Below are 22819 nucleotides of genomic sequence, written 5' to 3' on the forward strand. Positions count from 1 at the left end.
TTTGCATTTTTTAAAAAAATATTTGTAAAATAAATAAATAAATAAATAAATAAATAAATAAATAAATATTTGTTTGTTTCTTTAATCTCTACACCCAACGTGGGACTCGAACTCACAACCACGAGATCAAGAGTCACATGCACCTCTCTGACTGCGCCAGACTGGCTTTATATTTTTAAAGGGTTGTAAAGAAGAAGGGGGGGGTGGACCAGGAAGGAGAGGAAGAGGAAGAAGAAAAAGGAGAAGAAGACAATGTCTAAGTGACAGATATTCTCAAAGCCTAAAATATTTATCATCTGGCCCCTTACAGAAAAAGTTACAGACTCCTGCCCCAGACTCCTGGTGGAACCCCAGGATGGAAAGAGTCAGAATCCTTTAACAACCTGGTGGGGAAAAGACCAGGAATGTCCACCATGGATATTACACAAAAGAGTGAGATATAGATTTATGGTTTACATAACAAAATTATATTATGTAACATATATGACATGATATACTAATGTAAGATGTATAATAACATAATATAATAGAAAAATTTGGGGGCCTAATTGTCACTGCAGTTTAGCCTTGCCTAACTATTACAAAGTGAGAGTTTCTTTCTTTCTTTTTTTTTTTTATTTTAAAGATTTTATTTGAGAGAATCATGAGCAGGGGGGAAAGGTAGGGGAAGAAGCAGACTCCCCGCTGGGCAGGGAGCCCGATGAGAACTTGATCCCAGAACCCTGAGATCCTGACCTGAGCTGAAGGCAGATGCTTAACCGACTGAGCCACCCCGGCGCCCCAAAGTGAGACCTTCACTTTGATTTCTGGGATAGAGATTCTTATTCTTACTTCCTAGACCTGAAAGCCAAGACGGGGGCAGAACTGGTGTCCATCCTGCTACAAGTGAATCCTGGGGCTCCAGCCTGGAGAGGGGAGGATGTAGAAGAATTAGAGACAAACCTGGTCCCGATGACATGGTCTGAATTCTGGAGCCAGCCATACCTGCAGCTGACCTTCCTCGCTACTTCTCAGCCTACAGGAGCCAGTAAATTTCTCCTTGTATTTAGACAGATTGACACTGTTTCTATTCCACACAACCAGAAGATTCCTAACCTGCTTTGGTATTCTTAGAGCAACAGCGTTACAATTGCTGTCATTCCTTGGGAAAAAGAATGAACTCATTTCGCCAACTCTGGTGCTTTAAGTAGCTCGTAGCTACAATGAACTGATGACACACCTTCCAAGGAGTAGAGTTTCACAGGGGCATTTAAAGACTCCGCCCGAGCAACTGTTCTGGAAGTACAAGTCCGGCTTCAGGTCAGGGAGCCCGGAATTGGGGTACCAGGTAAGGGCCTGTCTTTATGTAACTGATTAAAAAAGAAAAAAAAACCGAGGAGCTCATTTACACACTGGCCTGGACTGGTCCTGTGGTCCCGAGGTCACACACAGTGTGCTATCATCTGCCTACAAATACACACACGATGGGAGGAGTTGGAGACTGTGTCTACACCCAGCAGCCTGGAGTTGCCCGGACCATCTCTGGAAGGACAGCTGCCCCCAGAGAAGGGACCCGGGAAGCTGGAGCAGGGGAGGGGTGCATGTCGCTTTTTACTCTTTGTTCTTTTGCATCTTTGGGGGAATGGGGCTGGGGAGAACGTGTGTGTGTGTGTGTGTGTGTGTGTGTGTGTGTGTGTGTGTGTGATTCCCCTTGGTCATGGGCGCCGACTGAGGCTCCAGAGCCAGGCAGGCCCAGGGACTGGGATCTGAAGCTCACCCTTTGGACCACATGTGCCATGAATAATCCACCCAGGCGTGGACTGGTGCCTCCCTCCTTTCTCACGCATCTTTGCTCATGATGGTGTCTGCCCTGCCGGGGTCGGGGAGACCAGGGCTTCTCACCAAATCAGAGAAGCCGCAGGAAGGACAAACGTCCTTAGTAAAGGAGCTGGAGACAGCTGCTGCAAGTCCTAGCACAAGACAGACATGCCCTACAACCCAGCAGGGCCTCTGTGATGTGTTCCCAGCTCGCCAGTGACCCCTGTTTGGACAGATGGGGCTGCCCTTGGCTTTCACCTCTGGCGTCCAGAGAGCACCTGCTCTGAAGCTGTTGTAAAAGAGGTGCCTACAGGACTCTAGGGGGAGGTGTGGGTTCCATAGTCCCTGCATCTCCGGGATCCTGAGCCCCAGTGGGCTCCTTTCCCGTCTATACCTGGGAGGACAGTGGAGGCCGCCTGGCTCCTGGATTGGGGGACCCAGAGGGCCAGGCTGGCAGGTGAGTGCTGGGTTCCTGACACACCCTAATGGGGCCACGGGAGGAAGCCAAGTAGCCAAGTCCTCAGAGCAGGCACTTTATAGGAGGCAGGGTGTGCGGGGAGGGGGCACAGGGCCCGGCTTCCCTGCCTGCTCTCCCCTCCTGTCCTGTACTCCGTACTCTTGTCCTGGGTGCTGGTGTCTCACCCCACTTGCCAGCCAGAGGGGGGGCCAGCTCCCTTCCCGGCTCAGAGCCCACCCCTTTCCCGAAGGCCAGGCCTCCTTTCTCTCCCCCTCGGGGGGCTGACACCCTGCTGGCAGCCCCAATATGTTGCAGAGACTCATGAGGGCTCTTGCAGAATGACCTCTACTCCTTGCCTACCCTTGAACTTGAAATCCTACACAGGCCAGGCTGGAGGCAGGTAACAGTGAAAACCCCACTGGAGGTGGAGGGGACAGGGGTGGCGGCCCTTTGGCGGGGCCTTCCCATGCTGCCTCTTCTCCAACAGGGGGTGCCTCAGGAGAACCACTGCCTCAGGCCCAGACCGTCAGGGCATCAGATGGCACTGGGCCTGTCTGGGCACCAGGAGCAGTGAGCTGACCCGCAAGCCGCCCACCCTCCACGCCAGGGGAGTGCCAGGGTGCACAGTACGTGCTCCGTGAGTCTGAGCCGCTGTTACGAACCAGCAGTTCATGGGGAGTCAGCACCCACTTCTGCATCCCCCGTGGGGCCTGACAGGCCAGCTCTGAGCCCTGAGTCAAGCCCATGCCTTACTCTAGGGAGGAAGGGCTCTGCCCCAGCGGCCTAGTGACCGCAGGCTGGGTCTCTCTCTCCACCTCGAAGGTATCCTCACCTGTAGGACGAGGGGTTGGGAGGAATGTTCTCTAAGACACACTCAGTCGGGATGTCGGGGTGGCTCAGCGGTTGAGCATCTGCCTTTGGCTCGGGGCGTGGTCCTGGAGTTCCCGGATCGAGTCCCACGTCGGCCTCCCTGCATGGAGCCTGCTTCTCCCTCTGCCTGTCTCTGCCTCTCTCTCTCTCTCTGTGTCTCTCATGAATGAATAAATAAAATATTTTAAAAAAAGACACGCTCAGTCCAGAAAAGGCATTGTCATCACCGTGGTGGTACTGGCATCCCAGACTGCGTGCACCTGAGAATTTACCATGGAAAGACACCGCCCACCCCCCACCCCCTGGGAATCTGGGTGCCAGCTGTTTTGCCACCTGTCAAGTTCCTCCGCCCTAGTGGCGAGGCCCTATTTCTGCCTTAAATACTTGAAAACACTGAGGTCCCAGGTGGGGCTGGGTCAGCAGGATTTGCTCTTGATTTAACTTGCTTCTCCAGGGGGTCCAGGGCCATGGAGGGCTGGGGACAGAAGCAGAGTAAGGGCAGGACCCGGGATTTTGCTGGGGTCGCTGTAGGAGGCGACCCTCCCTGGCCTCCGAGAGAGAGAGCGGAGAGAGCAGACCACCGCAGAACAAAACTCTGGTGGGAGCCCGGACTGTGGGAGCTCCAAAGTGTTCACCAATCCTGGGCTATTGGCGCTTCTGGAAGGCTTGTTGAAGGGGCCGGGGCTGGACGGATGAGCAGGAGTTTGCCAGAAAGTGGAGCGGGTGTAGCTCCAGGTGGAGGGCATGATACGGAGAGTGTGGACTCCAGGGCCCTGGCCATGTCACCCCGGACGGCTTCAGGGAAGCGCGTGGACTGTGTGCGGGCCGTCGGGGAGTCCGGCTGGCCCACCTGCTCCCAGGCCCCAGCTCCAAGCCTCCCTCTGCTCCGGAATCTGTGCACCACCTCCCAGCCGGAGCAGCCGGAGCCCTCCCCGCCTGGCCTCGCACTACTGTCCCCTGCTCAGCGCTCTGCTGTCCTGGCCTGATTCCTGGCCCTGCAGCTCTGACGGGGAACTCGCTCTCTGAAGCCACCCTCCATGTGGCCCCAGGTGACCTCCCTGGTGGCGTCCCTCGCTGGTGAAGTGCCCCTCAAGGGCCCCGCATCACCTCTGGGATACAACTGAGGGACTCGCAGGTGTGTGGCGGGTGGGGGGACCCTGATGCTCCAGGGGGAGTAGGAGCCAGCACTGGGAGGCTCCCAGGGGAGCCCTCACCTGGACCCGAGGCGACCTGGGACCACTGGTGGCGAAGTCACCGGGCACCTCCACGCTTCCTCAGCAGCATTGGCCACGCCTGGTCACTCCTCCGAACTGAATACCTTCCTCCCCGGGACTCCGAGGCACCACGGGGCTCTCCTGGCGTTCGCTCCTCATCATCCCCTTCCTCCTCCTCGCCCTCACATTGTCTGCCCCCAGCCCCTCTCGTCCCTTGTCCCCTGGGCAAATGTCCTCTGTTCTCTTAGGTCCCGTACCTGCCCGCCTGCCATCCGCCAGCCACAGGGCCAGGAGAACAGCAAGGTGGTGTAGGATGCCCTGCGTGCGGCCCGGCTCTGCTGGGGGCGAGGACACCACAGCACAGACCCTCCAACCCCCCCCCCCCCCGGGGCCACACCGCAGCCACTCCCAGAGTAGCTGTCCCCCGCAGCACGCAGCTGCCCGCCTGCCTGCGCGCCAGGCCTGGTACCCGACGGCCGGCCACCGCCCTGTGTGCCGAGCCTGCCCCAACGGTTCAGCCTCTTGCCCGCCTTGCTTCTGGAGGCCTCCCCCAGAGCCTGGTACCCCCCAACCCCCACCCCGGCCCTGCCTGGCGCATGCGGCCTCTGGCTTCTAGAGAGTGACGCTAACACTTTCTTTCAGTGGCATTGGCCTCTCTGGGTCGCCACTCGTCACCTTTATAAATCCAGACAGACAGCACCCTCACCGAGTTCCAGGCCTGGCGTACCTGCCCACCACGGACCCCCTGGTTCGAGCTCTCCCTGAGAACCAAGCTCCTATTTCCAACGGCCTGTGTGCACGTCTAACCCCCATGTCTTCCTACAAACTTAGTTCTTTTTTTTTAAATATTTTATTTATTTATTCATGAGACACACACACACACACACACAGAGGCAGAGGGAGAAGCAGGCTCCATGCAGGGAGCCCGACGTGGGACTCGATCCCGGGTCTCCAGGATCAGGCCCTGGATTGAAGGCAGCGCTAACCCGCTGAGCCACCCTGGCTGCCCTACGAACTCAGTTCTTCCGCCACCTTCCTGTTCTCGGGAAGCAGCCTCGCCGTCGGGCTGGCTGCTCAGGTCAGGAGTCTAGGGGTGACCTGTGATTTGGCCCTCCTCCGTCTTGGAAGCCCCACACTCGTAGCTGCCTCGGGGGCTGGCTCTCTTGAGGACCTTCCTGCTCCCACGTCTGGCTCCACCTGAACATTCAGCTCTCAGTGTGACGGCCTCTCCCCAGAAAGGCCTTGGCCGACCCGTCCCATCCCGGGGCCCCGGTTTGTCTCCTTTGCGGGGCCATCGCTGCCTGAAGCTCCAGGGTGTCTCTGTATGAGGACTGGGCTGGGCCGTCCTGGGCTCCTGCGGTGGCCCAGCGTCCCCAAGAAGAGCAGGGCTCCAGGGGGATTGGCTGGGTGGCAGCGGGAAAGACCTGGGGGCACTCAGGACTGGGAGCCCAGGCTCCAGGAGCAGGGCAGAGAGCTACAAGACAGAGACCGGGGACGTGCCACAGAGTCCCCAGGCCGGTCCAGCCCTCTGCGCCCCGGTCTCTGCTGTCTTTGACACCAGCACCCACTTCCTGGGGCCATAGCTTCCCGTACCACTGGGTACTCACCCTTCTGGAAGTGGACCCTCTTTTTAAACCTGAATGCATACACTTGGAAAGGGAAGCATCATCACCCCTGACATCAGTGGAGTCCTGTGTGGGACAAGGTCAGAGGCCCACGGGCTCCTGGGTGGGACCCACCCCCTCTTCACTGTGTGGGGTCTCTGGTCTGCCCTGCCTGCCTTCAGCATCCAGCCTGGGGTCCTGAGAGCCCAGCATCCTCCACCCCAGGTCTCAGGAAGCCCTGAGACCAACACCTCCAGGAGACCCTAGATCCCACAGTTTAAAGAGGTTCGAGTGTCCCCTGTTGGCAGCTGGCGCCCCTGCACGTCAGGGAGACCACGGTCACCCCGCGGCCCCTGCCCTCGCCCGCCCCTTCTCATGCCCCTCCCTTCCCCCCTGGGGTCCCTCAAATGCGCTAGACGTTCACATCTCCCCTCCAGGAATGCTTCTCCCCGCAGGCCTCCCCCGCTCTCCTCCCACTGATGCATCTGATCCACCCCAGTCATCTCCAAGACATGAAGCACCACTTCCTCCAAGAAGCCGCCCTTGGTTTCACCCAGGGAAGCTGATCACACCTGCTTCCCGTGCCCACTGTCCCTGTGAAAACCCCGTCACAGCTGCTGTCGTGTTGTAATGTCCTTGTCCGTCCGGGAGCCTTTCCCTGTAGAGATGGTGTCTCTGGCCCCCGGGACACAGCTCCAAGATCTGTGGAGCAGAGGCTCACATGCGGAAATGTTTGAGGGTTGAGTGATTTCACTGTCAATCGTATGTGCTCATCGAGAAAAAAATTCCAAGAAAATGTAAGATGATAAACTAAAAAAGTGAAATCCCCTTTAACCCTCTCCCATCCTACAACCTTTCCTAAATCTCCACTCTTAATCAGCTTGGGGGCCCTTCCTCCCAGACTTTCCCCAAGCACTCCCTTTTACTTTATCTTGTTTCCTTTCTTTTTATTGTTTTTGACATAAACGAGGTCACACTAGACACCTAACTTGGACTTTTTTTTTTTTTTTTCATGAAACAACCCATCTTGAGGTCCAGCTAAGTCAGCCCCTGCAGGCTCATGACGTCCTTTCTAGTGGCTACAGACCGTTCTGGGCTACCTACCACGCTGTGTGCATCTCAAGTCTTTGTCTTTTTGTCTTTGTTTTTGTTTGTTCCTTTGCAACTGCAAACATGTTCTGCAAACATCCTCAGGCACAGGTCTTTGGGCCCCTGGGCACCCATTCCTGCAGAATTGACTCTTGGAAGTGGAATGGCTGATCCCAGGGCAGACTTCTTTCACATTTTAATAGATGCTGCCAAAATACTCTCTAAGAAGTCCATACCAAATTAGACTCCTACCAACAGTCCTTGAGGGTCTCTATCCCTCCACATGCGTGACAGCACTGGGTGTTACTAGATAATTCTGACATGCCTGGTGGTCTCAACCTTCAAATACAGCTGGAATCGGGCTAAAATGGGTATTTAGGGCAGCCTCAGAAGAAAGGAGTCTGGCAAGGGAGCATGGTAGGAACGTGAGCCTCCAGCCTCGCCCCTGTAGCGGGCTGCCCCACTCCTTCCCCTTGGCCAGGGAGGGAAAGCTCCACCTTCACCCCCCCTCCACCCCCACCCCAAGCCCTGCTGAGCCCTTGACCCTGGATCCAGGGCCCAGGCCCTGGGGGCAGCGGGGCTCCTGGGCCAACCAGAGCCCCCCAGAGAGGCTTCAGAAGCTGGTTTGTCTTTAGGAAGCAGCAGCTCTGTCCTGTTCTGGAGGAAGAAGAGTGTGCTTGGGAGAGGCGAGGAGGGAATACAAAACGAAGCATATGTCGTGCAAGAACCACAGGTTTGGGAACATAAATGTGCTTTCTGGGGTGTTTAGAACAGTTCACTGAGCCCATGGAGGGGGTGCTGCTGGAGCATGCAGGGGAGTTGCCTCTTACTCCACCCTTGCCCCAGACTGGGAGGACCCTGTTTGGAGAATGAAACTTGGAAATAGCTTGTCATTTGTATTGTCTAAAAAGATGGACAAGGGGCGACCGGGCAGTGCCAACATCCAGACAGTGCTCTTCACCTCAGACTCAGAGATCTTCCCGGCCAGCACCCTCTGAAGTAGGGGAGGTGGGGGGGCAGTGTGCCCACAGCCGCCCCGGGGTCACTTTCGCAGACTTTAATCTTCTAGGAGCTCCGAGATGGCCTCTAGGGTTGCCTGGCTTGCCTTCCTTCTAGCTTTGATTCTAAAGGGCCTTATACAAGGCCCTTAAAATGCCTTATACAAGGCCCTTAAAATGCCTCCTGGAAGACCAAGGTAAGGAAGAGGAAAGGGTGGCCCTGGCAGGGTCAGCAGCAGGGGGAGCCCCCTGGGGACTCTTATTGGTGACCCAGGCACCTGTGGTCTTGCAAATGCATGTGCAAGCAGGTCAAGGGAGGGAGAGTTACAAGCTGCAAGCTCACTGGAGACAGCCAAGGGCCGAGCAAGGCTTGGATAAGACGAAAATGACTGGTGCGGATACACAGGCCCCCGTGTCCACGTGGCATCCCAGTTTCCTGCCTGCTTCCATTTTTCCATTCAGGTGTTGGTTCTTCCATTGTACCAGGTGCTATTCCCATTTATCGATGAGGCAGCTGTGCCCAGCATTGGGCAGCGGGTGCCTCCTTTGGAACTGTAGGCTGTCTTTGTCAGACCAATTCCTTTGCTTCCCTGAGGACTCAGGTCAAGGGCAACAGCCTCCAGAAGCCAACCCTGGGGCTCCCACCCTTAGCCCTTCTGCTTGCTTCCCAGCTAACATGCTAAGGCACGTGGCGTCATCACATCAGGACTACCGCCGTCTCCTCCATGAGGCAGGGGCTGTGTCTGATGGGTCCCCTCGGCCCTCCTCCCATCCAGCAGGTGCTGAGCAGATGTTTGTGGACAGATGGATGGGAGTGTGGGTTGACCTGGAGCCCAATCCTGAAGCCCAGTGTGAACCACCTGCTTGACAGAGATAACACAGGGTTTCCAAGGATTCCACATCCACTCAGGAAGAGGAGGATGGATAACCCTGGGGATGGGGTGTGGAGACAGGGGAGGAGAATGAGCAGGGGCTCTGGAGTACCTTCAGGGTGCTGGGATGGGGAAGGGGCTCTGGTCAGAGATCCTTTTTCCCCTCTTAATTTTATTTGTTTATTCATGAGACCCAGAGAGAGAGGCAGAGACACAGGCAGAGGGAGAAGCAGGCTCCCTGCATGGAGCCCCATGCGGGACTCGATCCTAGGACCCTGGGGTCAGGCCCTGAGCCCAAGGCAGACGCCCAACCGCTGAGCCACCCGGGGGCCGTGGTCAGGGTTCCTGACCGGCAGGAGCTCGGGCTGCAGGCCTGGGAGGCCAGGAAGGTTGAGATAGATTGAAAGGCTCCTTCCCTGGGAAACACGGGGGACCCTGAGGAATTCCCCGCGCGCCCTCTTGTGGCCGTTTGAGGCCAAGGACAATTCTGCCTTTTTCTCTGAGCGAGCCAAGGGCTGGCAAGACCCCGTGGGAGCTCTGGCCCCAGTCAGGACTTTTGTCCCGACAGACCACTAACTCCCCAGGTTGCCTGGGCAATCTCACCTCAGTTTCTTCATCTGATAATAAGGGGACCCGTGAAATGAATGGCTCTCGCAAGTGGAAATGCAGACCACAGGTGAGTGGGGTGGGCAGGTGGAGGTGGGAAGCACTCCCGCTTGTCGCGTTGGCCTCCTCTAAGGATTGGGCAGCTGGGTGCTGCCCGACACTGGAGGATGCTGAAGCTCAGAGAGATCAAGTGACCTGTCCTTGGTCACTCAGCGGGTACGTGTCAGCTCTGGAACCTGAAGCCAGGTCTGTGACTCCAAAGTGTGTCCCCTCCTCTGACTTCCTATTGTTTTTCAGGGTCTCTAAGATCCCCACCACCTCTGCGGTGGCTCGGGGGCGGTGGGGGGGTTGCTGCTGGAGAGAAAACACTCCCAGGAGCCATGAGATCCTTGCAGGCGGCCTAGACAGGAAGGAAGGAGTCAGCTGACAGGCATATGGCCAAGAGTGACCCCATCTATAAAATGTAGCCTTTCAAGGGGAATAGGTCACCTCTCAATTAGCCATCAAAACAATGTTCTCCTGGCCAGCTGCCTAAGCAGGAGCAGGAGGCTGACCCCAGAGCTCAGCATTTATCCAGGGCCTCATGCTGCCTCAGTTTACCTGGCACACCTGCCTCTCAGGGGTCAGGTTGAGGCGATGGGGCCCTTGTGGGGTGATTTGGGCATATCTGAGAAGTTCATAAATGTTGCTCTCACTTGTTTCTTGGGCTGACACATCTCTATAGGGCTAGTTCTAGGGAAGAAGCAATGAGAAGAAATAAGGAGCCTCCCAACTCAGACGGGCCTGGATTCAGATCTCAGGCCTGTTCCTAGCTGAGTGAACCTTGAGCACATCATTGTGTGCCTCCGTTTCCTCTGTGAAATGGGGTCACTCAGAGGAGCCCCATAATACGGTTGGAGGATTTGGACAGTGAGCTTGAGCCCCCGTGTGTCTCTTTGCAACATAAAAAGTGCTGGCCAGTGCTTACCAGTCTCAGAGAGCATCTCCCAGTCTCCTGATGGGGGCGTTGGGCAGGAGCTCCTCAGGGCTGGCAAGGGTAGGGCCTGGTGGGAATGAGGAGGGTAGGACGATGCTGTGGCAGGTGCCTGTCTGCCTTGCCCCAGGGTATTCCCCATGGGAGTTAGAAGCCTGTCCCACAATTGAAGTTTTATACTTTTTCTTTTGGACCAGACTTTGGACATTCCCTCCAAGTGAGATGATAATTTAACAGAATTGAAGGGAGAGGGGGAAAGAGTGACTCTCCAATGTTCACTTGTGTCGTCCTGGGAACTGTTCATTAATATTTATTTATTAATTCTTAAAGATTTTGCTTGTTTATTTTATTTTATATTTTATTTTATTTTATTTTATTTTATTTTATTTTATTTTATTTTATTTTATTTTATTTTATTTTATTTTTTTGCTTGTTTATTTTAGAGAGAGAGCCAGAACACATAAGCTGGGTGAGGGGCACACGGAGAGGGAGAGAGAATCTCAAGCCGACTCTGCACTGAGCATGGAGCCTGACCTGGGGCTCGATCTCATGACCATGACCTGAGCTGAAACCAAGAGTCAGATGCTTAACCGACTGAGCGACCCAGGTGCCCTTGTTCATTAATATTTAAATTAACATTATATCCAGGGCAAAGGTTGGCAAACTTTTCTATGTGTGTGGAGGGGAACAAAGAGCCCAGTTAGGAGGCTGGGCAACCATCCAGGTGAGGTGAGAGATGGTGCATGACGGGCCCAGGGTAGAGCCGAGGAGCTGGGGAGAAGAGGTCGGATTCTCGAGGTAGTTGGCAAGCAGAGCCCAGAGGGTGCGCCGATGGGTGAGCACGAGAGGGGGTCAGGGATGACTCCGAGGTCTGGCCTGAGCACCTGGAAGGATACAGCTGCCATTATTGAGATGGAAAAGCTGTGGGAGGAACAGACCTAGGGAGAAAATCCGGAGCTCAGTTTGGGGAGAGGACCTTGAAGATCTCTGGGGAGAGGGCTAAGGAGCTGCTGGAAAGGACCCTGGAGTTTCGGGGAGAGAGAGATCCAGGCAGGAGCCTGAAACAGGAATAATCAGTTCAGAACTGGTCCTGAAGGCTCATGAGATCCACGGGGTTTCCTGGGCAGTGGGCGCAGAAAAGGAGAGAAGGGGCACCCGATCCCGGAGCTGTGGCTCAAGACCCAGCCCCAGGCTTCCCTGGGCACATGCTGAACTCACAACTGGTGCCTTGCTTCCTGCTCTGGACAGGAGGACAGGATTCGCTGGAACTTGCCCGAAAGCCCACATCTGACACTTCTTACCTCTCTCCTCTACCTGCCCTCTCCCCCACTAGAATCCCCTCCACTCCATCCCAACAGAGCCAAAGCCACCCCACTCATCCTTTAGCCTGTGGAGCTGGGGCCCTGTTTCCATCACCCTTATCATCCAGAAGTGCTGGTCCTCATTCAGAGTCTGACTGAACTGTCACTGCCAGCCCCTCACAGACTCCTTTGAACTTGAAACTAGATGTGATCAAGCCCTTGGGCACTATTTGGAGTTCTCTCTCTCCCTCCACCACCCCTTGGCAGATCTTATAGCCTGGTCCGACCCAAGTCTTTCTCCATGGTCCCAGCAAGCCGGCAGGGTAAATAGAATTGCCCCCATCTTACAGATGAGAAAAGTGAGGTCCAGAAGGGAAATTATTTGTCCAGAGTAGCAGAGGCAGGACAGGAATATAGTTGCCTCTTTTTTTGTTGTTTTTGTTTTTTTAAAGATTTTATTTATTTATTCATGAGAGACACACAGAGAGAGAGAGAGAGAGAGAGAGGCAGAGACGCAGGCAGAGGGAGAAGCAGGCTACCTGCAGGGAGCCGGACGTGGGACTCGATCCCAGGATCCCTGGATCATACCCTGGGCCGAACGAAGGTAGATGCTCAACTGCTGAGCCACCCAGGGGTCCCATGGCTGCCTGACTCTTAAGATGCACGCATTACCTCTGCTTCCAGGTGACGAATGTGCTCCAGGGAGTACGTACCATGTGCCAAGCACTGGAAGGCCATCCAAGGGGGTGATGTTCGACGATGTTGACCTGTGGAGTTGAGCCTCTCTGCTCAGCTGGAGGTGAGGGGGCTCCTGAGTTCACTGTAGTGACTCTTCTGACCTGACCAGCACCATGTGGGGGAGCCCGGGAATCGCTGATTGTGCAAATGTCCCTCTCTTGGCAAGACTTTATTCAGATAATTTTTTAAATGTGTGTTTTGGACTGGATTTGGGCTACAGAGAGAATTGTGATCGGAGATCAGGAAATAAAAATTAGATGACAAAAGGTTGCTCCCTGTATCTTACCAAACTGGGACAGGTGATCCAGGGAGTGGGTGGAGGCCGGGCCGTGAGGCCAGAGGGGACAAATCAGAAGCCCTGCCTTCTCTGTGTGATTGGCAACCGGAGCCCCCAAGATAGCTTAGAAACCAATCGGTCATTTTGCTCCATGTGCTGGTTTGTTCGACAAGCATTTATTATGTGCCTCCTGCCTGCAAAAATACACGGAGGATTCAGCCCTTCTTCCTGACTTCATCTGGCCCTTCCCTGTGGTGCCCTCTCCTCTCCAGCATCCTAAACTTCTCACTGCCTCCATTCTCCAAAATTCTCCATTCTCTGGTCTTGGTTTGCTGAACTGAATCAGTGAGCTCTGGTCTGGGAAGTGGGAGGAGCACTTGAGGACTTGGAGGAGTCACTTTTCATTCTCTAGGACTCTGTTCCCTTGATTGAAATCCCAGGGGTTATCAGAAGGCCAAGCTTTGCACCCCTGGCTTTGCAGCCTGTGAGCGGGGAGCTGGACGCAGGGACCCCTGGCACCAGCCAGCCCATCTCCATCCACGCCCACGGAAGACATGACTAGCTGATCAGGCCATTCTAACTGCTGAGTCCCTGGAGCCTCGGAATCTTTCCACAGGGCACCTGCCAGCCATCACCAATCAAACCTGAGTTGGCAGTTGAGATTAAACGGACTTTTCATTCCTGGCTGAGCCCTGGGTGGGGTGAAGAGATAGACCAGGAAGGCTCCTGAAGAGAGAGTCCAGGTGATGGACCTGCGGCCTGGTAGCCGGGACCACGGGGGAGGCGGTGGTTCATGGGGGTGGCCCGAGAGGGGCACGAAGGCACGACTGCTGTGTCATTCTGGCCACATCAGCCCCTCTTTATGGGTGAGACGTGCCCAGGCTGGGGTGCCCTGGGCAGCTGTGGACACAGCGCAGAGGGGAAGAGCTGGGGCAAGGTCACTGACTCCAAGCCAGGCATTGTGCTAGTCTTTGTCACAGATGATTTCTCTTAATCCTCATTGTCCACCCCGCCGGCGAGCTACGATTAGCTCCGCCTTAAAGATGGTCACACTGATGCTTGTCTCTGTCACTGCGGCTGGGCTGTGACCGGGGCGGCGGGGGGTGGGGGTGCGGGTAGTGGTGCAGGGACAGGCCAGCTGAGCTGTGACTTCCTCGGGGCATCATGAGGTCTCCAGCCATGCCGGTGCTCAGCCTTGGTTGTGAGGGGAGGTCACCAGGGCAGAGGAAGCCCCCGGCCTGGCAGCCAAAGGAATTTATTTCACCCCAACGCCTCCCATTCCAAGAGAGTGGAAAGCCTGTCTGTCCTGATTACAGCTGACAGCTTGCCTCGGCAGGTCTTTGATAGAAACACTCCCGTTACGTAAGGGGGTTACATAAGTCATCTTGTGATGTCATGCGTCCACAAAGTGCTGGCCCAGCCTCTGTGCCTCTGCGGTGGCATTCGTGTGTTTCCTGCGTTGAGGTGGTCAGACTTAACTCTCCAGGGCCGGGAGGGGCACATCTGGGTCTCTGGGTTACCAATGCCCCCAGGAGGGAGTTAGGGCCAGCCCGTTGGTTAAAAGGGTCTTTAGGGAGCGGTATCATACGATGGTCACCACCAAGCATCTGGGCCTGGCTGCCCACATCCCATTCCTGGCACTGCCATTTACTGACCGGAGGACCTTGGGCCAATTTTCTCATCCATTGAACAAGTGGCTTAGTACATATTACATACGTTGATCGAGTGGTGAGTGCAGGCCAGGGCTGAGCTCTGAGCTCTCTGCTATTGTGACCAGGTGGCCAGCTGCAGGACAGAGCTGCCATCGTAGTCCTGCTTCCACCTGGCTCTTGGGTGAATCGGCTCCCCAGTCTGGGCCTCGTTTACTTCACGTCTAAAGTGAGAAGATGGCCCATCTTTTGGAACAGAACTCTCTACAGAGGTGTGGAAAGGTAAAGTTTCCTTTCAAAGTTATTTTTGGTGATTGCAAATGTTGCGTTCTAAAAACCGCACTAATAAACACACTCAAATGAGTCAGAGCTCGCAAGCCAACACACTAGGCTGGCGACTGGTGTGGTAAGCTGGGCAGTTACTGGTTAACACCTCAGGGGACTAGATAATGAAGCTTCTTGGGTGGATGGTTTTGACTGGATGATGATCTGAGCTTGTATGGTAGATTTAAAAAGTGATCATTTTAGCTGTTTATGTCTTTCAAGTCGAGATTTTTCTTTCTTTCTTTCTTTCTTTCTTTCTTTCTTTCTTTCTTTCTTTCTTTCTTTCTTTCTTTCTTTCTTTCTTTCTTTCTTTCTTTCTTAGATTTTATTTATTCATGAGAGACAGAGAGAGAGAGAGAGAGGCAGAGACACAGGCAGAGGGAGAAGCAGGCTCCATGCAGGGAACCCGACGTGGGATTCGATCCCGGGTCTCCAGGATCATGCCCTGGGCCAAAGGTGGCGCTAAACTGCTGAGCCACCCAGGGATCCCTAACTTGAGATTTCTATAGGTTCTGGAACCAAAGCAAAAAAATGGCTGGTGGCAGACCGTAATCCGCAGCCCCTGATTTCAAAGTTGTAGGTCATCTTCAGCATCTTCCTCATCTGAATCTGCTGTCTGCAAAATCAGCGGGAAGGATGCATTTGCCTGCGTAAAATAGATCCAACCTCCTAGCCTGTCGCTGTCACTGTTTTATGTATTGGGCACCCATACGAGGCTGTTTAACGGGCTTCTCTGCGTAAACGCAGTTTGAAAGCCCACTGCCCCAGATGACATACCGCGTCCCTTCTGGCTGGGTCGGTGCATGTCATTGTCGACTGTCCCCTCTCACTTTTGGGCACAATCAGCAGCTGTGTTGGCTAAATTCTAGAAGTGGGTTACATCAGATGACAACCAGAGATTCCGGATGGGTGGCCCCTGGTAGTTTGTGTGGGAAACCCAGGAAAGTTAGGGTGTTCCTCTCAGTGGTGTGCGACAGGCACTCATGACAGCAGAGGACCAGGAAGGACTCTCAAGGGCAAGACAGCACCACTCACTTGCCTTTAACAGATACTTGGGTGTCCCTCTCTGGGGCAGGGAGATGCCTTAGAGTCCCAAAGGAGCACAGAGGATTTGTTGTCAAGTGCAGCCACAGCGATCACAAGGGTCCTTGAGTAAGTCCTGCTCTGTGCCAAGGCCATTCTAGTCCATGGAGATACAGCGATGAATGAGAGCGGTTGTGCCCTGTTCTCATGGAGCTCACCCGGGTGGAGGTGGGTGGGGCAAATGGTAAACAAACAAATAAACAAATGCAGGAAGCAGTTGTTTCCAGTCCGCAGGATAAATTCTATTCAGTGGAATGGGCAAAATATTTAATTCATGAAACATTTAGTGAGAAACTATTCTGTGCAGGGCCCGTTTGGGGGTCAGATTACCAGAGGCTTTCTGTGTTAAGCCAAGGAGGATCGACTTCATTTTGAATCTATACACACAGGGATGGGAGAGGGTATCTTTGGCAATGCTGGAAGTTGGTGGAAGGCTTCTTGGAGGAGGGGATGTTTGAGCTGGGCCTTGAAGAATGCCAAGAGGACAGTGCTGGCTAAGTAGTGCTGAGCTGGGTGGCTTGTCTTTGGGCGTGTTACCAAATGTACACAGGGAAAAGAGTCCCACCCCGTCCAGATGCAGGGCCACATGAGAGAAGTGCTGTGAAAGGAAGTCTCCCTAGAACAAGGCAGAGTCAGTATTATGGATGTCTTCCATCTGTCCGTATGACCTACCAGAGAAACCCAGAGGAGCTTCCCCAGCCTGGGTCGCAGGCCTCCGGAGGCCCAGGTGTGGCCAGGTCACGGTAGGGCCACGGATCTGGACCTCAGGCCGCAGTTCTTCACGGCTGCCTTCTTTCCCCTCGACTGATGTCAAAGAGCTGCAGCTTCTGTACTCCTAAAGCAGGTGTCAAGAGTCACAGTCTGACAGAGGACAGAAGAGACGAACCCAGGACTTTCATATAAAATCTGGTTTTCGATGCCGTCAAACCCGACAGCCCAGGACTTAATCAGTGCCTGGTCCCCGGTAGGCGCTCAGGGAAGCAGTGCGCGGTGGGACTGACACGGGCTGTGCACGCAGCTTCAAGTTCAGTTCTGCCACTTGCTGGCTGCGAGGCCTTGGGAAAGCAGCTCCGCCTCCCATTCCTGCTGAGTAAATGGCAACGGTAAATGACGCATTGAGCTGTCATGGAGTCAGGCGGGATCGTCCACGTGTAACCATTGATTGCAGCTCTTGGCACTTATGAGATGCCCCCCAAGTATCCGCTTCCTTCCAACTCTTCGTCCCTTCCATCCTTCCCTCCTCTCTCCCTCCGTCCCTCCCTCCTTCCTCAGCAAGTGGGAAGAACACATGGGTAGAACAGCCCATACTGAGAGCTATGGAATGATTTTTTTTAAGCTATGGACTTGGACCCCACAGAGCTCCCCGACCTTGGGGGTTGGCTATTGTGTGAGCAGCGAGGGGATGACGTCACCAGCAGGAAAGGCCAGGTAGGCTGCAGCACACGAGCTGACACAGAGAATGCAGGAGGCCGCGGTGGGAACGGGCTGGGATGGGGCCAGTGCCCCGGCAGAGGATGACACAGAACGTGGTTAAGTGGGCCAGCGCTGGGTTATGGAGGAATCGGAACACTGGCCGAGCTGTGCACCCTGGCCCCCAAGCAGCGGGCAGCGGGGAGCCCAACCTGGTGACCTTGCGCAGCCCTGTGTAAGGGCTGGTTTGGAGCAAAAAGGATGTTTCCTGCCCCTACCAGTCAGGCTGGGCTAGGTTCTGCTGCGGAGATAACCCCCAAACCTCAGGGGCTGAAAGCCACAGCAATTTAGCTGTCACACTGCTGCAGAGAGGAGTCGCTGTCCAGGGGCCTGTGATGGCCGATGGTCCGGGATGCTCCAGCCCAAGGACACCTCCGTGTCAGCCTGTGCTTCCCCAGCACCCCCAACGAGGAATACCGCAGTGGATCCTAAATGCTTAGACTGAGTTACAGCTCATGGGTGCAGGGCCCTCTCCTCCAAAGCCTTCGTTCTGCTGTAGGGACCCTCAGGCCACAGAGGGAGGTGGCTTGAGACCAGGCCACTGTGTGCTGGCAGCAGCTGCCTATTAGCCAGCAGGAGGAGCTGGGACCATCCTCCTGGGTGAGTCCCCTGGGCCTGCCCAGCTCCTGCTCCCATGACCTCAGAGGGGAGTCCTTGGGATTTTAGATGGTGGCATGGAGGTGTGGTTGGGGTACAGGCCACCAACTGTTCAGCTGACCGGCGGACAGGAGAAGACGGTGGCAGAGGAGGGTGGGAGGGAAGGGAATGGCCGAGGAAGGGAAGGACAGGGAAGAGGAGGCCGAGCATCAGGAGGAAGGCAGGACGTGCGGGCCACCAGCGGCTGGCACGGAGGCCGCGCCCATCAGCATTCCCCAGGCAGCCCCCCTCCGCCCTCCGCCGGCGGCCTCACCTTCCCTCCGGCCAGTCAGTGGGCAGGGCCAGCGGCCGGCTCGGGGCTCCCTTGCTCACTCAGAGCGGCCCGCTTGCGGCCCCGCCGGCGTTGGCACGGTGACAGTAGCCAAGTGTGCAAACTTGTGCCATTGTCCCCAGGCCAGGGGGAGCCATGGAGACTGGCTAATATGACACAGGAAAATGTTTGCTGATGGCAATTCTATGGGCTTTGTCCACCTCTTTCTCCATCATGACGACTCGATTTAAGTCCCTAACTGTTTGACTACAAATGCAAGGGGACCGTGCAACGCCAGCCTTTTGTCCGGCCGCGCTGAATGGGCAATTCAGGCTTTGTGCAGCTCAATTGAGGAAGCAAACATAAAGACAAGATTCCTGAGAGCTCCGGCTCCCTTCCCATGGATATCCCAGCACCTCGTTAGAGTCCCTCCCCGGCTACCTTGCCCGGACACCAGCGTGCTTGCTGCCTGCCCTCCCAGGCTGGTCAGTGCCCGGTGCCTCGGGTGGGGGCCGGGGACAGGGAGAGAGGGACAGACTGAGACCGGGACAGAGAGGGGGAGAGAGAGGGAGAGACATTCAACACTCAAGGACAGAGGGGAAGGCAGCCCGCCCCGGCTTACCCCGTCCGATTGTCTGTCTGCACTGGAGCATGGCAGCTGTAGGCCTGGAGTCTTTGGGGGAGGTATGCAAACCCCACTCTTCTGGGCTCAGCCCCTCCTCACTCCTGGACTTTTTAAACACACACACACACACATACACACACACACATACACACACGCGCGCGCGCGCACACGCACACACACACACACACACACACACACACTGCCCCCTCAAGAAACCAGGGAACCGAGGTCAAGGGGAGGAGGGGCTGAAGGGTAGAAATTTACCGGGAAATGATTGCATTTGGGAGCTGTCTTTTTTGTGACGGTCCCCATGGTGACAATTTGTGACGGCAAAGAATGTGGGAACGGGGCGCTGCCGCCTGATTGGGATGCTTTGTATCTGGAGAGGCGCTCCTGATTGGCCTGAGGGGCCCCCCAGCTCCGGGGACTCGTCCTCCATCCAGCCCACTCGAGGGCTGCACGACCGCTTCCAGCCGGACGCTCGGAGCTCGCCGGCCACGCCGGGCCTGGCCCAGGTCTGCGGCGGGGAACCTGCCAGGCCACGTCGGCGGCGGGGCCCGGGGCCGGCCTGCACCCCCGGTCAGTGTGGAGGTCGGGCGGCTCCAGCCAGCTGGGTGGGGGCGTGGGGCGGGCTGGGGCCTGGGGGAGGGGCGAGGTGCCTCGGGTGGTGGCCCAGGAGGCATGAAATCGCTGCAGATGCTTCTACGGGGGAGTCCCGCTGCCCGCAGTCTGAGATCAGCCCGCCAGGCAGGCCGAGGCTTGAGTGCCAGACAGGGGTCCTGCCTGTCCTGCGTGAGCGCTGGGGGTGGAGCGTGGGGACTGGCAGTGGGGGGGGGGGTGATAGCAGGGCTGGGGGCGGGGGTGGGAGGAGGAGGGCACCGCCAGGGAGAGAGGGGGCTTGGCCTTGCTTGAAAGTGGAGTGGTCGCCCCGGCTCAGAAAATAAAAACCTTGCTGGCAAGTGGTGCACGTTGGCAGCGTGGTGTGTGGGAGCCACGGTGGGCTGGGCCCGCGGAGCCTTGCGCTCGGGCCCCAGCAATGCCACTTGTAGCTGGGCCGCTTTGGGCAAGTCGCCCAGCCTCTCTGAGCATGGGCTGCAAGTAAAGGGCAACGGACTCAGGCCGACTGCTGCTTGCCTGTGCCCTCGCAGATGCTGAGGAAACCCTCAGCGGCCTGAACCGGTGGCCTGCCACCCAGGACTCCGTTTCGGGGTCAAGGGCTCCCGGGGCCGGAGCCACTGTTTGCAGCCCCGCAGCCCGTGGGGAGGGCTGGGTGCGGGTGCTCGCAGGGACCGCCAACGACCTGCGTGTCCCCGCCCCCAGGTCAGCTCTGTGCCCTTCCCCGGAGCTGCCAGCCACCAGCAGAGCCCGCCCTCTTCATGGAAAGCCCCATGCAGTGGTCCCCTGGTGATGGCATCCGACAGTGACGTGAAGATGCTGCTGAACTTTGTGAACCTGGCGTCCAGCGACATCAAGGCAGCCCTGGACAAGTCTGCGCCCTGCCGCCGCTCAGTGGATCACCGCAAGTACCTACAGAAGCAGCTTAAACGCTTCTCCCAGAAGTACTCCCGGCTTCCTCGGGGCCTCCCCGGCAGAGGGGCCGAGCCTCACCTGAAAAGGGGAGCTGAGGACCGGCCCGGGAGGCTGCCCCTCGGTTCTGGCCACGATTCCAGTACCGGTGAGGGTGGGGGCTGCAAGGAGAAAGCTCTGGGGAACCCCTACAGGGAGGAATGTCTCTCTAAGGAGCAGACCCTACAGAGGCAGAACCCAGAAGCTGCCAGGCCTGGCCAGGTGCCCATGAGGAAAAGACAGCTGCCTGCTTCCTTCTGGGAAGAGCCTCGGCCCACCCACAGCTACCCCCTGGGGCTGGAGGGGGGGCTGGGCCCCAGGGAGGGACCTCCCTATGAGAGTAAGAAACACTGCAAAGGCTTGGAGCCCTTGGATCCTGAGACGGCCCCAGTGCCCACATCCCCAAGGGCACCGGCTGAAAAGGAGCCACTCAAGATGTCTGGGGTCTCCCTGGTGGGCCGAGTCAATGCCTGGAGCTGCTGCCCCTTCCAGTACCATGGACAGCCTGTCTACGCAGGTCCTCCAGGGGCCTTGCCTCAGAGCCCGGTCCCCGGCCTGGGCCTGTGGAGGAAAAGCCCCGCTTCCCCCGGGGAGCTGGCCCACTTCTGCAAGCACGTGGATGGGCCGGGGCAGAAAGTGTACAGACCCGTGGTTCTGAAGCCCATCCCGACCAAGCCCGCTGTGCCCCCGCCCATCTTCAATGTCTTCGGCTACCTCTAGCCTGGCTGGCAGGGCCTCGGCTCCCACCTCTGGCCCGCGGGGGTGTTGGGGAGCCCCCCGGGAGCGCTCCATGTGCAGAGCCAGCTGAGCAGTGGTGTGGTCTCTCGGGACCCTTCCTTTGTGTGTGGGTGGGAGGGGGAGGACGCGGCTGGGGCAGCCTCTGCAGCCTTGGGAGCTGTGGGGCTGGGCTCTGCTGGCCTCTCTACCCGACCAGACCAGAGTCCCACTGTCCTTGTGCGGGTCTTGGGCAGTGGGGCTTTGCCCTGGTCTGCTAGCCACTCCAGAAGCCAGAGGTACACATCTGTTCATCTGCCACCCACTGTGTAAGCCACTATCTCAGTTCTGTTCTTTCTGGGTTTTTTGGTAAATATTAAGAAAGTTAAAAGAATAAAGACATTTCTTTTGCAGTTTCCACATCTTGGATGTCATGAAGTTGGATAGTCCCCAGGCTAAGAAATGCTGGCTGGGCCCAGGCAGAGGGCAGCTGAGGGAGGCAGCTGGCTGTGGGGGAGGCCAGGGATGGCCCTGAGACCTCTGTGGTGTCAGAGAATGGGCACTGCGGGCCAGGGGAGGATGCTCGGCTTGTCCGTGTCCGAGAGCAGAGGGTGGCAGAGGCCTGAACGTCCCGAAGGTCCCAAGTGTTCTCGAGACTAGGGAGGCTGGTACTAGGGGAGGCGGAGCTGTAGTCTCAACGGGATGTGGTACAGACCCTTCCTCTTGGGGCCTCCTTGTCCCACCTGCAGCATGAGGGGCGGGACGAGAGTGGTCCCCCTCTCTGTGCCTTCCACTCTGATTATGGCCTCAGAGAAGAGGCTAGGCCTAGGCAGTCATGCCCAACCCTGGGCAGAGGGAAAATCAAGACAAATTGGAGCTTGGCCCCTTGTGGAAAAACCAGAAAAAAAATCTCTAGCTAAGTCAGATTTCTGGCTAACCTGCTGATAGCTCTCTTCTTGGGCCTGGTGCAGTGCCTGGCTCACACCGGTGTTCCATCAATGAGTGATGAGGGCCTCTGTCTGAGACAATGTACAGAGGGGCTGCAGGTGGCAGGGAGTCACCCTGGGGTTTGCCCAGATGCTGCCCAACAGGCACAGCCGTTGGAGAGGTGTGAGCCTCCACACCGGCCTGGGATTTGTTCTGCTTTGTGCAGATGTGGCTCCATGGATGGGAGCACACAGACCTGCCAGGGGTGCCAAGCTGCTTGGGTCATCCAAGCCCGGTTCTCCCCTGGCTGGGGACTACAGGGCCCAACTTAGCAGCATAATGTTGGAAAGTTAATCTCCCTCTGTGCCTTGGTGTCCCCGTCGGTACAGTGGAGGACTAGGTGAGCAACTGCAAACAGATGCGCCTACCAGTTCTGCGCCCAAGTCAAATATCTTCAACTGATTGCAGGCTGTCTCCTTCCAGGGCCAGACATGGCCTCAGAATCCTTCCTAACACAAGGTTCCATGGCTGGTGATTGTTTAAGGGTCCTCCCCCTGCCCCCCACCTGTTTTTACTCTAGGATTCCTGCAGATTGGAGCATCTTCATGCGAGGGCAGGTTGCTCACTGGGAAGCCAGTGGATTTCTGGCAGTTTCTGTCTGATGGTCTTGGAGGACTTGAGAGCCATGGAAGCCAGGTGGCATGGGCAGTGTTGTTCAGAGTAATTATCTAGCACACAGGACCCTCCCCATCAGGCTG

The 22819-nt window shown here is 56.5% G+C and overlaps 1 protein-coding gene and 1 long non-coding RNA gene across 4 annotated transcripts; both read left to right on the forward strand.

Moving 5' to 3' along the window:
* Positions 1–9409: 9409 nt before the first annotated feature.
* Positions 9410–12785, forward strand: LOC144321069 (uncharacterized). The gene is made up of 3 exons (XR_013386786.1): positions 9410–9577; positions 10924–11087; positions 12466–12785. It is a non-coding gene; the product is annotated as an uncharacterized LOC144321069 (long non-coding RNA).
* Positions 12786–13394: 609 nt separating this feature from the next.
* On the forward strand, positions 13395–21554 carry FAM181A (family with sequence similarity 181 member A). 3 transcript variants are annotated; one of them, XM_077910420.1, is made up of 3 exons: positions 13395–13539; positions 14574–14727; positions 20175–21554. In XM_077910420.1, exons 2-3 carry the CDS (start codon positions 14683–14685, stop codon positions 21138–21140), a joined length of 1011 nt encoding a protein of 336 aa, XP_077766546.1. In that variant the 5' UTR covers positions 13395–13539; positions 14574–14682; the 3' UTR covers positions 21141–21554. The 3 variants fall into 3 exon arrangements, with proteins under 3 accessions (XP_077766546.1, XP_077766548.1, XP_077766547.1); XM_077910422.1 differs by lacking the exons at positions 13395–13539; positions 14574–14727 and adding an exon at positions 15177–15921; XM_077910421.1 differs by lacking the exons at positions 13395–13539; positions 14574–14727 and adding an exon at positions 18106–19433.
* The last annotated feature ends 1265 nt before the right edge of the window (positions 21555–22819 follow it).

This window comes from Canis aureus, chromosome 9, assembly GCF_053574225.1.
Source record: "Canis aureus isolate CA01 chromosome 9, VMU_Caureus_v.1.0, whole genome shotgun sequence".
NCBI lineage: Eukaryota > Metazoa > Chordata > Mammalia > Carnivora > Canidae > Canis > Canis aureus.